Source organism: Salmo salar, chromosome 03, assembly GCF_965601325.2.
Source record: "Salmo salar chromosome 03, fSalSal1, whole genome shotgun sequence".
In the NCBI taxonomy this organism is placed as follows: domain Eukaryota; kingdom Metazoa; phylum Chordata; class Actinopteri; order Salmoniformes; family Salmonidae; genus Salmo; species Salmo salar.
The window spans coordinates 93,635,718-93,653,131 of NC_138293.1; the positions used below are offsets into that span (position 1 = coordinate 93,635,718).

The 17,414-nt window shown below is 47.1% G+C and overlaps 1 protein-coding gene across 3 annotated transcripts in view; it reads right to left on the bottom strand.

Annotated features, from left to right (window-relative positions):
• LOC106601470 (BAR/IMD domain-containing adapter protein 2) overlaps nucleotides 1-17,414 on the bottom strand; it is a 139,873-nt gene that overhangs the window by 97,889 nt on the left and 24,570 nt on the right. For all 3 annotated transcript variants that reach the window (XR_014391726.1, XR_014391727.1, XM_082972888.1), the window contains exon 2: nucleotides 7,255-7,330. Coding sequence is in view for 1 of the 3 variants with exons in the window: in XM_082972888.1 (XP_082829014.1) it covers nucleotides 7,255-7,330 (76 nt within the window). In the remaining 2 variants the exon portion in view is untranslated. The remainder of the gene's footprint in view (nucleotides 1-7,254; nucleotides 7,331-17,414) is intronic.

Genomic DNA, 17,414 nt, shown 5'->3' on the forward strand with positions numbered 1-17,414 from the left:
TGTCATGTGGAGAGAGAGGACGATGCTACAGTAGTAATGGTGTGTGTCATGTGGAGAGAGAGGACGATGCTACAGCAGTAATGGTGTGTGTCATGTGGAGAGAGAGGACGATGCTACAGCAGTAATGGTGTGTGTCATGTGGAGAGAGAGGACGATGCTACAGCAGTAATGGTGTGTGTCATGTGGAGAGAGAGGACGATGCTACAGCAGTAATGGTGTGTGTCATGTGGAGAGAGAGGACGATGCTACAGCAGTAATGGTGTGTGTCATGTAGAGAGAGGACGATGCTACAGTAGTAATGGTGTGTGTCATGTGGAGAGAGAGGACGATGCTACAGTAGTAATGGTGTGTGTCATGTGGAGAGAGGACGATGCTACAGTAGTAATGGTGTGTGTCATGTGGAGAGAGAGGACGATGCTACAGTAGTAATGGTGTGTGTCATGTGGAGAGAGAGGACGATGCTACAGCAGTAATGGTGTCTCATGTAGAGAGGACGATGCTACAGTAGTAATGGTGTGTCATGTAGAGAGAGAGGACGATGCTACAGTAGTAATGGTGTGTGTCATGTGGAGAGAGGACGATGCTACAGTAGTAATGGTGTGTCATGTGGAGAGAGAGGACGATGCTACAGTAGTAATGGTGTGTCATGTCGCTCCTGGGCGGCTGCAGGCACAGGCCCCATCTGTCACACATATTGGTGGATAATTCACCTCCTAACCAAACCAGCTCTACTGCCAGCCATCACTACTGACTGGTAATTATTACTTTCTCATCTAACACAGCTAGATTGATGGGCAGTTCACCATCCTCCCAGATTGCTGTTGTCACTCACTGGGGACAGGCAGAAAGGAAGTAGCTAGCTGGATCCTGAACAACTCATTATCGCCTGTCTAGTGCAGCTAGCCGGATCCTGAACCAACGTGTTATTATGGCCTGTCTAGTGCAGCTAGCTGGATCCTGAACCAACGTGTTATTATGGCCTGTCTAGTGCAGCTAGCTGGATCCTGAACCAACGTGTTATTATGGCCTGTCTAGTGCAGCTAGCTGGATCCTGAACCAACGTGTTATTATGGCCTGTCTAGTGCAGCTAGCTGGATCCTGAACAACGTGTTATTATGGCCTGTCTAGTGCAGCTAGCTGGATCCTGAACCAACGTGTTATTATGGCCTGTCTAGTGCAGCTAGCTGGATCCTGAACCAACGTGTTATTATGGCCTGTCTAGTGCAGCTAGCTGGATCCTGAACAACGTGTTATTATGGCCTGTCTAGTGCAGCTAGCTGGATCCTGAACAACGTGTTATTATGGCCTGTCTAGTGCAGCTAGCTGGATTCAACCTAGACCAGACCTGCTGCTGTGGCTGTCAACATTCACAGGGGACTGACAGGCTGTGAGAAGTGAGAAGCAGAGTGGGCCAGAGGCAGACACCACTGCTGCCTGGCAACCTGCCGCTCCCCAAGCAGCCAGACAGAAGCAGTGGCCAACTCTGGCCCGAGTCTGACTGAACATGAACAAACCAGCCCACTATCCATCATCACTGACAGTGGACAAGCAGACTGACTGACTGACTGGCAGCAGCGGTGGCTAACTGTGACCCGCCTGTACAACTCCTCACTTGTCATATCCAGCCCAGCACAGCTGGTAGGGGAATCTGGGTTCAGATGGCTATTGTTCTGGATTGGAAGACTTGTTCCAGCCTGCCTTGTGTAAGAGCTGGAGCAGTGGTTTGTATTAGCTGTATTGATTGACAGTAGAATGGAGATAAGATGAGGATTGAGTAGGTTTGTTTCATCTCTAAAGGTGATTGATCAGTAACTGGTCTTTTCTAGTTTAAAGACCCCATGTAGTCTTTTCATTAGATTTTTGAATCATCACTGTATGTCTAATAAATCTGTTTATTTCATGACAATAACAAATATATATGTAATACTTTATTTCCTTGAGCCTCCTTTTGCCATTGAAATGCTCAGTCTGATTATGTCGGCGTGTTGATATAAATGTAATGAAGAGGGACAGACAGGACCACCGTAATGAAGAGGGACAGACAGGACCACCGTAATGAAGAGGGACAGACAGGACCAACGTAATGAAGAGGGACAGACAGGACCAACGTAATGAAGAGGGACAGACAGGACCACCGTAATGAAGAGGGACAGACAGGACCACCGTAATGAAGAGGGACAGACAGGACCACCGTAATGAAGAGGGACAGACAGGACCACCGTAATGAAGAGGGACAGACAGGACCACCGTAATGAAGAGGGACAGACAGGACCACCGTAATGAAGAGGGACAGACAGGACCAACGTAATGAAGAGGGACAGACAGGACCAACGTAATGAAGAGGGACAGACAGGACCACCGTAATGAAGAGGGACAGACAGGACCACCGTAATGAAGAGGGACAGACAGGACCACCGTAATGAAGAGGGACAGACAGGACCACCGTAATGAAGAGGGACAGACAGGACCACCGTAATGAAGAGGGACAGACAGGACCACCGTAATGAAGAGGGACAGACAGGACCACCGTAATGAAGAGGGACAGACAGGACCACCGTAATGAAGAGGGACAGACAGGACCACCGTAATGAAGAGGGACAGACCAGAGGATTAGGGTCTATGACTGGGCAGCAGACAGCGGGTGGGGGAGAGAAGGGTCAGACAGGGTAGTGATCCACCACTTCCTAGCTACCTTAGCATAGAGAGGACACCATCTACCTCAGGGTTAGGACACAACTCCCTTGACATGCAGAATTCCAAATGGACTCCTATATCCCCAGCCAACAGAAGAGTCCTTTCCAGGGGGTGAACTTGTACATCAAGCTACCTCACATTACAAAAACAAGACAGACTCCTGCCCTATGGGCCGTTGAGGCTCAGACTAAAGCTTTGTTACTTACTACTGACGAACACAACCATATGGATTTACAGCATGTGTCCACCCACGCCCCCTCCTCTTCACTCGCCTCTTAATGGCCTAACTGGCCTGGGCCAATCCTCCAGGTCTCCCTGTTAGACCTGTCCAGCCTGCCAGGAACAGATAAACTGGCCTGGGCCAATCCTCCAGGTCTCCCTGTTAGACCTGTCCAGCCTGCCAGGAACAGATAAACTGGCCTGGGGTGAGGGGTCAGAGACCAACCAGTCAGAGGAGAAGCTACATCCCCTTGACCCACCAACCCACTGCAGAGGGCAGACTCCTTCATGGATTATTAACCCACTGCAGAGGGCAGACTCCTTCATGGATTATTATCCCACTGCAGAGGGCAGACTCCTTCATGGATTATTATCTCACTGCAGAGGGCAGACTCCTTCATGGATTATTATCCCACTGCAGAGGGCAGACTCCTTCATGGATTATTAACCCACTGCAGAGGGCAGACTCCTTCATGGATTATTAACCCACTGCAGAGGGCAGACTCCTTCATGGATTATTATCCCACTGCAGAGGGCAGACTCCTTCATGGATTATTATCCCACTGCAGAGGGCAGACTCCTTCATGGATTATTATCCCACTGCAGAGGCAGACTCCTTCATGGATTATTATCCCACTGCAGAGGGCAGACTCCTTCATGGATTATTAACCCACTGCAGAGGGCAGACTCCTTCATGGATTATTATCCCACTGCAGAGGGCAGACTCCTTCATGGATTATTAACCCACTGCAGAGGGCAGACTCCTTCATGGATTATTATCCCACTGCAGAGGGCAGACTCCTTCATGGATTATTATCCCACTGCAGAGGGCAGACTCTTCATGGATTATTATCCCACTGCAGACTCCTTCATGGATTATTATCCCACTGCAGAGGGCAGACTCCTTCATGGATTATTAACCCACTGCAGAGGGCAGACTCCTTCATGGATTATTAACCCACTGCAGAGGGCAGACTCCTTCATGGATTATTAACCCACTGCAGAGGGCAGACTCTTCATGGATTATTATCCCACTGCAGACTCCTTCATGGATTATTATCCCACTGCAGAGGGCAGACTCCTTCATGGATTATTATCCCACTGCAGAGGGCAGACTCCTTCATGGATTATTATCTCACTGCAGAGGGCAGACTCCTTCATGGATTATTAACCCACTGCAGAGGGCAGACTCCTTCATGGATTATTAACCCACTGCAGAGGGCAGACTCCTTCATGGATTATTATCCCACTGCAGAGGGCAGACTCCTTCATGGATTATTATCCCACTGCAGAGGGCAGACTCATTCATGGATTATTATCCCACTGCAGAGGGCAGACTCCTTCATGGATTATTATCTCACTGCAGAGGGCAGACTCCTCCATGGATTATTATCCCACTGCAGAGGGCAGACTCTTCATGGATTATTATCCCACTGCAGACTCCTTCATGGATTATTATCCCACTGCAGAGGACAGACTCCTTCATGGATTATTAACCCACTGCAGAGGGCAGACTCCTTCATGGATTATTAACCCACTGCAGAGGGCAGACTCCTTCATGGATTATTATCCCACTGCAGAGGGCAGACTCTTCATGGATTATTATCCCACTGCAGAGGGCAGACTCCTTCATGGATTATTAACCCACTGCAGAGGGCAGACTCCTTCATGGATTATTATCCCACTGCAGAGGGCAGACTCTTCATGGATTATTATCCCACTGCAGACTCCTTCATGGATTATTATCCCACTGCAGAGGGCAGACTCCTTCATGGATTATTAACCCACTGCAGAGGGCAGACTCTTCATGGATTATTATCCCACTGCAGACTCCTTCATGGATTATTATCCCACTGCAGACTCCTTCATGGATTATTATCCCACTGCAGAGGGCAGACTCCTTCATGGATTATTATCCCACTGCAGAGGGCAGACTCCTTCATGGATTATTATCCCACTGCAGAGGGCAGACTCTTCATGGATTATTATCCCACTGCAGACTCCTTCATGGATTATTATCCCACTGCAGACTCCTTCATGGATTATTATCCCACTGCAGACTCCTTCATGGATTATTAACCCACTGCAGAGGGCAGGGTAGCCTAGTGGTTAGAGCGTTGGACTAGTAACCAAAAGGTTGCAAGTTCAAACCCCAGAGTTGACAAGGTACATATGTTGTTCTGCCCCTGAACAGGCATTTAACCCACTGTTCCTAGGCTGTCATTGAAAATAAGATAAGACTCCTTCATGGATTATTAACCCACTGCAGAGGGCAGACTCCTTCATGGATTATTATCCCACTGCAGAGGACAGACTCCTTCATGGATTATTAACCCACTGCAGAGGGCAGACTCCTTCATGGATTATTAACCCACTGCAGAGGGCAGACTCCTTCATGGATTATTAACCCACTGCAGAGGGCAGACTCCTTCATGGATTATTAACCCACTGCAGAGGGCAGACTCCTTCATGGATTATTAACCCACTGCAGAGGGCAGACTCTTCATGGATTATTCTCCCACTGCAGAGGGCAGACTCCTTCATGGATTATTAACCCACTGCAGAGGGCAGACTCCTTCATGGATTATTATCTCACCAAGTTATCTGGATATATCCAGTGTTGAGGAGACAGTGATAGACTCTTCTGTCAGATAATGTGTTCTTGTGTCAGTGGTGTGTATTGAGGTGTTGACAGACCTGACCTACAGTACAAAGTGAGAGATATCTGAGCAAGTTAGGTTCAACTACATTCTGTCCTCTGTGTGGTAAGGCCATCTGTACTCGTCTGCTCTCCAAAACTTCTTTAGTAAAACCAAGGAGTGAGCAAACACACACACACACACTTCCATTGTCTTTCAGATCTTTTATAGTGAACTGTCTATCACTCCAGAGGTACACAGTGCTCCATCTCTGCTCTGATTAGGACCCAGCTGTTGATTTTACTGTTGCTTTGCTCTGAAACAACACCCTATTCCCTCCGGTCTAAAGTAGTGCACTATGCAGGGAATAGGATACCATTTGGGAAACACCCTCCCTCCTGAGGCTGTGCCAGGGGCTGCAGACCAGATGATAAGACTGGCTGTGTGACTGCTACGGTGTCAGGATGACAGCCATATCAGTGTGGATGACGGATCACCACCTCAATCTGAACCTCAGCAAGACGGAGCTGCTCTTCCTCCCGGGGAAGGACTGCCTGCTCCATGATCTCGCCATCACGGTTGACAACTCCATTGTGTCCTCCTCCCAGAGTGCTAAGAACCTTGGCGTGACCCTGGACAACACCCTGTTGTTCTCCACTAACATCAAGGCGGTGACCCGATCCTGTAGGTTCATGCTCTACAACATTCGCAGAGTACGACCCTGCCTCACACAGGAAGCGGCGCAGGTCCTAATCCATCACTTGTCATCTCCCGTCTGGATTACTGCAACTCGCTGTTGGCTGGGCTCCCTGCCTGTGCCATTAAACCCCTACAACTCATCCAGAACGCCGCAGCCCGTCTGGTGTTCAACCTTCCCAAGTTCTCTCACGTCACCCCGCTCCTCCGCTCTCTCCGCTGGCTTCCAGTTGAAGCTCGCATCCGCTACAAGACCATGGTGCTTGCCTACGGAGCTGTGAGGGGAACGGCACCTCCGTACCTTCAGGCTCTGATCAGGCCCTACACCCAAACAAGGGCACTGCGTTCATCCACCTCTGGCCTGCTGGCCCCCCTACCTCTGAGGAAGCACAGTTCCCGCTCAGCCCAGTCAAAACTGTTCGCTGCTCTGGCACCCCAATGGTGGAACAAGCTCCCTCACGACGCCAGGACAGCGGAGTCAATCACCACCTTCCGGAGACACCTGAAACCCCACCTCTTCAAGGAATACCTAGGATAGGATAAAGTAATCCTTCTAACCCCCCCCCCCCCCCCACCCCCCTTAAAGGACTTAGATGTACTATTGTAAAGTGGTTGTTCCACTGGATATCATAAGGTGAATGTACCAATTTGTAAGTCGCTCTGGATAAGAGCGTCTGCTAAATGACTTAAATGTAAATGTAAATATCATCTCTTTCTTTAAATGAGACAGCACAAAGGAGACTGGGAGGAGGAGGCTGGTGACTGGCTGCCTAGACCTGGAGAGGAGAGGGAGAGGAGTGGGAGGAGAGGAGAGGAGAGAGAGAGCAGAGGCTGGTGACTGGCTGCCTAGACCTGGAGAGGAGAGAAGAGAGGAGAGGGAGAGGAGAGGAGAGAGAGAGAGCAGGAGAAAGAGAGAGCGAGGTGAAGAACAGACGACAAACAGAGGAGAGAGGAGAATAACAGGCCACAGAAACAGATTAGAGGAGAGGAAGAATAGAACACTCACTGGATAGGGCCTTCTCATAGCTCTTCCCCATGGCAACGAAGTTCCGCAAGCAGGGGTTGAACTGTTCCATGATGGACTGAAAGAGAGAGAAGGGAGGGGAGTTTGTTAGAGGAGAAACAGACAATAGCAGTAGAACTGACATACTACTAGAGTGGCCATAAATACACACACACACACACACACACACACACGTGCGCTTGCCCACACACATAATAAACAATCGTAGGGACACAGCACTTCTCAATTTCTAGAATAACCATGTTGAATCAATAGTCCACCTACAGTGCTTTTCAGCATGTTCTGTTATCAATGACTGTAGCAGGGGAGGAGAGGAATATGGAGGGAGGGAGGGAGGGAGGGGTGCCATTGATTATGTAGGTGGAATGAGAGAGAGAGACTGCAGAGGACTGAAATAATGCTGTGGTCTTTCTGCATAGTATTACATGGAAAGCACAGTGGAGGCTGCAGAGAGGAGGACAGTTGGAATGGAGTAAATGGGGTGGCATCAAACAAATGCAATACCATTCCACTCATTCAACTCCAGCCATTACAACAAGCCCATCCTCCCCAATTAAGATGCCACCAACCTCCTGTGATGGAAACAGAGGTGTGTGTGGATAAGGAATAACAACGTACACTATATATACAGAATAACATGCCCAGTCTTCTCTCTACAATGACAATGCAACCATTACTATAAACACGGAACAGGCTTGACATCTCCCATCCACACCTTCTCCTTCCTCTTCCTCCCTCTCATCCTCCTTCCAGGGTTTCTTCCAATTAGTCTAGTCCCAGTCTGACAGGTGTGTAAAGGCAGCTACTCCAAGCAGTCCCCCTGCTTCCTCAGTCCCTGTCCATACTGCTGGCAGGTCCATAGTACTGTACCTTACTCCGCTGTAGTTATCCAATTATAATACCCTGCAATGGTAACAATGTGTTCTAGGGTGAAAAATCCTTCAGTATCTGCACTCCATTATGTGTAAACCACTACAGTTTGGAAAGTCATTTGTGATTCCCTACATCACTGTGTAGCCTGTTAAACCAAGGTCAGTGCAGTCGCTCTTCAGGTCCACTAACTCCCTCCCTAGACACTGATTGGCTGACACCAGTTCCCTGGGCACTGATTGGCTGACACCAGAGGTTACCTTCCTGGTTCTGCCAACCTTTCTGAACGTTCAGTAAAACAGGGTCTGGCCCTGAGGGGAACGGACTGGAGGAGAGAGACTTAGCGGGACGGAGCAAAACAGTGCACAGGGCCAGGAGTGGTGGCTCAGCGTTATCAGCATATGCAGCAAACAGACGCGCGCGCGCACGCACACACACACACACACACACACACACGCACACGCACACAGTGAATATCAATCTAACCGATATTATAATGCCTTTTTTCACAAAGTGCTTATACAGAACACATGAAGTAGATGAGATGGGAAGATAACTACTGCTGCTACTGAAACACAGCCCTGCCTGAGAGCACTAGATCTAACAGTACGGCAAACAGCCATCTTCACAGGTAGATGAAGGTTGATGTATTCAATGCAAAGGAGAGCTAGAGGCAGGCTTAGATATTTTCCATGTAAGCAGGGAATGATAATTGTCTCAGGTAGACAGAGACATCTAGATGTTACAGTAAGGATCCTCCTCACAGGTAGACAGAGACATCTAGATGTTACAGTAAGGATCCTCCTCACAGGTAGACAGAGACATCTAGATGTTACAGTAAGGATCCTCCTCACAGGTAGACAGAGACATCTAGATGTTACAGTAAGGATCCTCCTCACAGATAGACAGAGACATCTAGATGTTACAGTAAGGTAAAGGATCCTCCTCACAGGTAGACCAAGGTTGATACTCTATATTGTTATTCCATGCAAGCAGGGAATTATAATGCTGCAGGTAGAACACAGATGGAATTATAATGGTGCAGGTAGAACCCAGAGATGGAATTATAATGGTGCAGGTAGAACACAGATGGAATTATAATGGTGCAGGTAGAACACAGAGATGGAATTATAATACTGCAAGTAGAACACAGAGATTGAATTAAACTGAACAAAAATATAAAACGCAACATGCAACAATTTCACAATATATATTTCTGAGTTAAAGTTCATATAAAGGATATCAGTAAATTGAAATAACTTCATTAGGCCCTAATCTATGGATTCCACATGACTGAGAATACAGACATGCATCTCTTGGTCACAGATACCTTTTAAAAAAGCAGGGGCGTGGATCAGAAAACCAGTCAGTATCTGGTGTGACTACGATTTGCCTTATTCAGCGCGACTCATCTCCTTTGCATAGAGTTGATTGTGGCCTGTGGAATTTTGTCCCACTCCTCTTCAATGACTGTGCGAAGTTGCTTGATATTGGCAGGAACTGAAAGAAAGACACCAAAAGAAAGATGCCCAGGGTCCCTGCTCATCTGCGTGAACGTGCCTTAGGCATGCTGCAAGGAGGCATGAGGACTGCAGATGTGGCCAGGGCAAAAAATTGCTATGTCCGTACTATGAGACACCTAAGACAGCACTACAGGGAGACAGGATGGACAGCTGATCGTCCTCGCAGTGCCAGACCACATGTAACAACACCTGCACAGGATCGGTACATCCGAACATCACACCTGCAGGACAGGTACAGGATGGCAACAACAACTGACAGAGTTACACCAGGAACGCACAATCCCTCCATCAGTGCTCAGACTGTCCACAATAGGCTGAGAGAGGCTGGACTGAGGACTTGTAGGCCTGTTGTAAGGCAGGTCCTCACCAGACATCACCGGCAACAACGTCGCCTATGGGCACAAACCCACCGTCGCTGGACCAGACAGGACTGGCAAAAAGTGCTGTTCACTGACGAGTCGCGGTTTTGTCTCACCAGACGTGATGGTCGGATTCGCGTTTATCGTCGAAGGAATGAGCGTTACACCGAGGCCTGTACTCTGGAGCGGGATCGATTTGTCATGGTCTGGGGCGGTCTGGGGCATCATCGGACTGAGCTTGTTGTCATTGCAGGCAATCTCAACGCTGTGCGTTACAGGGAAGACATCCTCCTTCCTGATGTGGTACCCTTCCTGCAGGCTCATCCTGACATGACCCTCCAGCATGACAATGCCACCAGCCATACTGCTCGTTCTGTGTGTGATTTCCTGCAAGACAGGAATGTCAGTGTTCTGCCATGGCCAGCGAAGAGCCCGGATCTCAATCCCATTGAGCTCGTCTGGGAACTGTTGGATCGGAGGGTGAGGGCTAGGGCCATTCCCCCCAGAAATGTCTGGGAACTTGCAGGTGCCTTGGTGGAAGAGTGGGGTAACATCTCACAGCAAGAACTGGCAAATCTGGTTCAGTCCATGAGAAGGAGATGCACTGCAGTACTTAATGCAGCTGGTGGCCACACCAGATACTGACTGTTACTTTTGATTTTGACCCCCCCTTTGTTCAGGGACACATTATTCCATTTCTGTTAGTCACATGTCTGTGGAACTTGCTCAGTTGATGTCTCAGTTGTTGAATCTTATGTTCATACAAATATTTACACATGTTAAGTTTGCTGGAAATAAACGCAGTTGACAGTTGAGAGGACGGTTCTTTTTTTGCTGAGTTTACAATGACATGAAAATAAGTGATTCCAGTACATTGCCACCAGCTGATTATGACCTGGGGAAATCACCTCACAATCACAACTGACATGTAAAACAACGTACTCCTGTCCCTCCAAATGACTGACACACACATGTAGTGATACACACAGTTCCCTCTGAGGAAGATAAACCACAACACTCCCCACAGGGGACCTGCTCATGTTGATTCCTCTCTCCCCCTTTTCTCTCTCGGTCTCGGTCCCCTTTCGGTCTCGGTCCCCTTTCGGTCTCGGTCCCCTTTCGGTCTCGGTCCCCTTTCGGTCTCGGTCCCCTTTCGGTCTCGGTTCTTATGTAAGGCATTGACAGGGGATCTGACACACACACAGCTTTGTAAACAGTGGTAGAGTGTTGTTGACTGGTAGGATGACTACATAAAGCAGAGTCCAGTACAGTCCAGCACAGCAGAGTCCACTACAGTCCAGCACAGCAGAGTCCACTACAGTCCAGCACAGCAGAGTCCACTACAGTCCAGCAGAGCAGCAGTATTGCATGCTGGCTCCCACAGAGACACACACATGCTCCTAGAGAGAAGGCATAGTCTCCCTTAACCCCCCGTCTCCCCTACCCCCCCCCCGTCTCCCCTACCCCCCCGTCTCCCCTACCCCCCCCCCACCCCCGTCTCCCCACCCCCCTGTTTCCCCCACCCCCGTCTCCCTTACCCCCGCGTCTCCCCTACCCCCCCGTCTCCCCTACCACCATTTCCTGCTGTACTGTGTAAAATAATAAAGACAGGATTCAGATCTCCTTAAAAAACATCCACTAAAGCGTCCTGACATGATTGACAGAGACACAGGTGGCCAACCAACTCCTGACCCCGACACAATACCATAAGTACATAATAACGGGGTTGAGAATGTCAACATGGCTGTGTGACAGCTGGGGGCTTTGAGTGTGTCTGGTGGTCCAGTCAAACTAGACTCTCAGAGTTCAGAACAACAACAGTGGTAGTTTACACTAAGTCTCAGCCTACACTGATCTGATGATCTAACATACCACACATATTACATTACTTCCATGTAAGAAACACTTTGAAAAGTCTTCCTCTCCCTCACTCCATTCTCTCTCTCTCCTTGTTGTGTGAGCTAATTGGAAAATGGGGCTGAGGGGCACTGAGAAGGAAGTGTGTGTGTCAGGGTTATTCCTGAGTCTACAGGAGCAGGTCATACTACTCTGTGCTACATCAACAGCTCCAATTCAGTCACATACAGGAAGCAAGAGAACACACACCACTACAGTAAAGACAGGAAGCAAGAGAACACACCCTACTACAGTAAAGACAGGACACACCCCACTACAGTAAAGACAGGACACACCCCCACTACAGTAAAGACAGGAAGACAGAGCACACACACACCACTACAGTAAAGACAGGAAGACAGAGAACACACCCCACTACAGTAAAGACAGGAAGACAGAACACACCCCACTACAGTAAAGACAGAGAACACACCCCACTACAGTAAAGACAGAACACACACCACTACAGTAAAGACAGGAAGACAGAGAACACACCCTACTACAGTAAAGACAGGAAGACAGAGACACACCCCACTACAGTAAAGACAGGACACACCCCCACTACAGTAAAGACAGGAAGACAGAGAACACCCCCACTACAGTAAAGACAGGACACACCCCACTACAGTAAAGACAGGAAGACAGAACACACCCCACTACAGTAAAGACAGGAAGACAGAGAACACACCCCACTACAGTAAAGACAGAGAACACACACCACTACAGTAAAGACAGAACACACACACCACTACAGTAAAGACAGAACACACACCCACTACAGTAAAGACAGAGAACACACCCCACTACAGTAAAGACAGAACACACACCACTACAGAAAAGACAGGAAGACAGAACACACCCCACTACAGTAAAGACAGAACACACCCCACTACAGTAAAGACAGGAAGACAGAGAACACACCCCACTACAGTAAAGACAGGAAGACAGAGAACACACCCCACTACAGTAAAGACAGAACACACCCCACTACAGTAAAGACAGGAAGACAGAACACACCCCACTACAGTAAAGACAGGAAGACAGACACACCCCACTACAGTAAAGACAGGAAGACAGAACACACCCCACTACAGTAAAGACAGGAAGACAGAACACACCCCACTACAGTAAAGACAGGAAGACAGAACACACCCCACTACAGTAAAGACAGGAAGACAGAGAACACACCCCACTACAGTAAAGACAGGAAGACAGAGAACACACCCCACTACAGTAAAGACAGGAAGACAGAGAACACACCCCACTACAGTAAAGACAGGAAGACAGAGAACACACCCCACTACAGTAAAGACAGGAAGACAGAGAACACACCCCACTACAGTAAAGACAGGACACACCCCACTACAGTAAAGACAGGAAGACAGAACACACCCCACTACAGTAAAGACAGGAAGACAGAGAACACACCCCACTACAGTAAAGACAGAGAACACACCCCACTACAGTAAAGACAGAACACACACCACTACAGTAAAGACAGAGAACACACCCCACTACAGTAAAGACAGGAAGACAGAGAACACACCCCACTACAGTAAAGACAGAACACACACCACTACAGTAAAGACAGAACACACACCACTACAGTAAAGACAGGAAGACAGAACACACCCCACTACAGTAAAGACAGGAAGACAGAACACACACCACTACAGTAAAGACAGAACACACCCCACTACAGTAAAGACAGGAAGACAGAACACACACCACTACAGTAAAGACAGGAAGACAGAACACACACCACTACAGTAAAGACAGAACACACACCACTACAGTAAAGACAGGAAGACAGAACACACCCCACTACAGTAAAGACAGGAAGACAGAGAACACACCCCACTACAGTAAAGACAGGAAGACAGAGAACACACCCCACTACAGTAAAGACAGAACACACACCACTACAGTAAAGACAGGAAGACAGAGAACACACCCCACTACAGTAAAGACAGAACACACCCCACTACAGTAAAGACAGGAAGACAGAACACACCCCACTACAGTAAAGACAGGAAGACAGAGAACACACCCCACTACAGTAAAGACAGAACACACCCCACTACAGTAAAGACAGAACACACCCCACTACAGTAAAGACAGAACACACACCACTACAGTAAAGACAGGAAGACAGAGAACACACCCCACTACAGTAAAGACAGAACACACACCACTACAGTAAAGACAGAACACACCCCACTACAGTAAAGACAGAACACACCCCACTACAGTAAAGACAGAACACACCCCACTACAGTAAAGACAGAACACACACCACTACAGTAAAGACAGAACACACACCACTACAGTAAAGACAGGAAGACAGAACACACACCACTACAGTAAAGACAGAACACACACCACTACAGTAAAGACAGGAAGACAGAGAACACACCCCACTACAGTAAAGACAGAACACACACCACTACAGTAAAGACAGAACACACACCACTACAGTAAAGACAGGAAGACAGAGAACACACCCCACTACAGTAAAGACAGGAAGACAGAGAACACACCCCACTACAGTAAAGACAGAACACACCCCACTACAGTAAAGACAGGAAGACAGAACACACCCCACTACAGTAAAGACAGAACACACCCCACTACAGTAAAGACAGGAAGACAGAACACACACACACCACTACAGTAAAGACAGAACACACACCACTACAGTAAAGACAGGAAGACAGAGAACACACCCCACTACAGTAAAGACAGAACACACCCCACTACAGTAAAGACAGGAAGACAGAACACACACACACCACTACAGTAAAGACAGGAAGACAGAGAACACACACACCACTACAGTAAAGACAGAGAACACACACACCACTACAGTAAAGACAGAGAACACACACACCACTACAGTAAAGACAGAACACACACACCACTACAGTAAAGACAGGAAGACAGAGAGGAAGAAGAACACCAGAATAGTGTAAAGGAAATCAGGCTACAGTAGGTGTTCTCCTTCATACAAAGACTTGTTGGTACCTCTGGCTCTCCTCCCTCTCCTGGCTGATCTGATTAACAGACTAGCTGTACGGTTATCATTATCTCCATGTCCTCTCCAGTCCCCATACATTCCTCTGTGATGACATAACAGTTCTGCTGTAGTCACAGTATGATGTCTGTTAATCACACACACACACACACACACACACACACACACACACACCATCAATCCGTGGTTTGAGTGCTTCTTGTGAACCAATGAGAGAATGTTAAAAAATAGAAACCAAAAAAAAAAGAAACATTTTGCTTTTCTTGAGAAATAAAGTATAAGTCAGACCACTAAAGAAATGCTAAATTAACTACTGATCACAGAGTGGGTGAATACAGGAGGATGGAGTCATTAACTACTAATCAGAGTTAGATGAACATCCCACAGGTACAAAGAGTCATTTCTCTTTCAGACCCTGACCTCATTTTGTCTGGTTCCTTTCCATTGGGAGGTATTCATTTTGTCTGGTTCCTTTCCATTGGGAGGTATTTATTTTGTCTGGTTCCTTTCCATTGGGAGGTATTTATTTTGTCTGGTTCCTTTCCATTGGGAGGTATTTATTTTGACTGGTTCCTTTCCATTGGGAGGTATTTATTTTGTCTGGTTCCTTTCCATTGGGAGGTATTTATTTTGTCTGGTTCCTTTCCATTGGGAGGTATTTATTTTGTCTGGTTCCTTTCCATTGGGAGGTATTTATTTTGTCTGGTTCCTTTCCATTGGGAGGTATTTATTTTGTCTGGTTCCTTTCCATTGGGAGGTATTTATTTTGTCTGGTTCCTTTCCATTGGGAGGTATTCATTTTGTCTGGTTCCTTTCCATTGGGAGGTATTCATTTTGTCTGGTTCCTTTCCATTGGGAGGTATTTATTTTGACTGGTTCCTTTCCATTGGGAGGTATTTATTTTGTCTGGTTCCTTTCCATTGGGAGGTATGTATTTTGTCTGGTTCCTTTCCATTGGGAGGTATTTATTTTGTCTGGTTCCTTTCCATTGGGAGGTATTTATTTTGTCTGGTTCCTTTCCATTGGGAGGTATTTATTTTGTCTGGTTCCTTTCCATTGGGAGGTATTTATTTTGTCTGGTTCCTTTCCATTGGGAGGTATTTATTTTGTCTGGTTCCTTTCCATTGGGAGGTATTTATTTTGTCTGGTTCCTTTCCATTGGGAGGTATTTATTTTGTCTGTTTCCTTTCCATTGGGAGGTATTTATTTTGTCTGGTTCCTTTCCATTGGGAGGTATTTATTTTGTCTGGTTCCTTTCCATTGGGAGGTATTTATTTTGTCTGGTTCCTTTCCATTGGGAGGTATTCATTTTGTCTGGTTCCTTTCCATTGGGAGGTATTTATTTTGACTGGTTCCTTTCCATTGGGAGGTATTTATTTTGTCTGGTTCCTTTCCATTGGGAGGTATTTATTTTGTCTGGTTCCTTTCCATTGGGAGGTATTTATTTTGTCTGGGATGGGAGTGGAAATCATTTATCCTCCTTTATTCTACAAAGAAAATAAAAAACCTCTGCTTCTCCCTCCAGCCTCATTCCCCCTTACAGCACTTAAACGTGTGTGTGCGCGAGTGTGTTTGTGTGTGTAATCGTCTTTCTTTATTGTTCTCTGAAAAGACAAGGCCTCCTCCCTGGTTCTCCCTCCAGCCTCCTCTTTCTCACTGAAACATTTTATCTGGCCTGTTCCATTTCCCTCTCATACTTCCTTTGATTGGCTCCTTTAATTTGAGCCCTCTGAGCTGCTATAATGAATTCAACACTCCCAGGGGCTCTCATGTACAGCCACACTGAAGGGTAACCTCGGAGAGAGCGAGTGCGAGTGCAAAGGACTATAGAAACTAGCAGCCTGCAGACCTCGATTCAAAACACTTCCAAATCCTTCAAATACTTAACGAGCGTCTGCTCTAGTCTGCCAGATAGGATTTGCGTTTTTGGGACTTTCTATTCTATTGGTTCATTAAGGATCAGCATCCAGGCAAGCTCAATCAAGCAAAGATAGTATTTTTAATGATTCAAGGTTGTATTTGAAGCCTTGCAGTCTTTACTAAAGGATGGCAGTGGAGGAGGGATAGAGTCCAGTTCTTCATGTTGTTGGCACAAAGAAAACTCATTCTAGAAGCTCAAAAGTCCTAGATTATGAGGAATGTTCCTCTGTTCATAAAGGCTGTGATATCATAGTAGGTTACCTGCATTGTGTCCCGCCACCCACCACCCCGTATTTTACGCTACTGCTACTCTCTGTTCATCATATATGCATAGTCACTTAAACCATATCTACATGTACATACTACCTCAATCAGCCTGACTAACCGGTGTCTGTATATAGCCTCGCTACTTTTATAGCCTCGCTATATACATAGCCTGTCTTTTTACTGTTGTTTTATTTCTTTACTTACCTATTGTTCACCTAACACCTTTTTTTGCACTATTGGTTAGAGCCTGTAAGTAAGCATTTCACTGTAAGG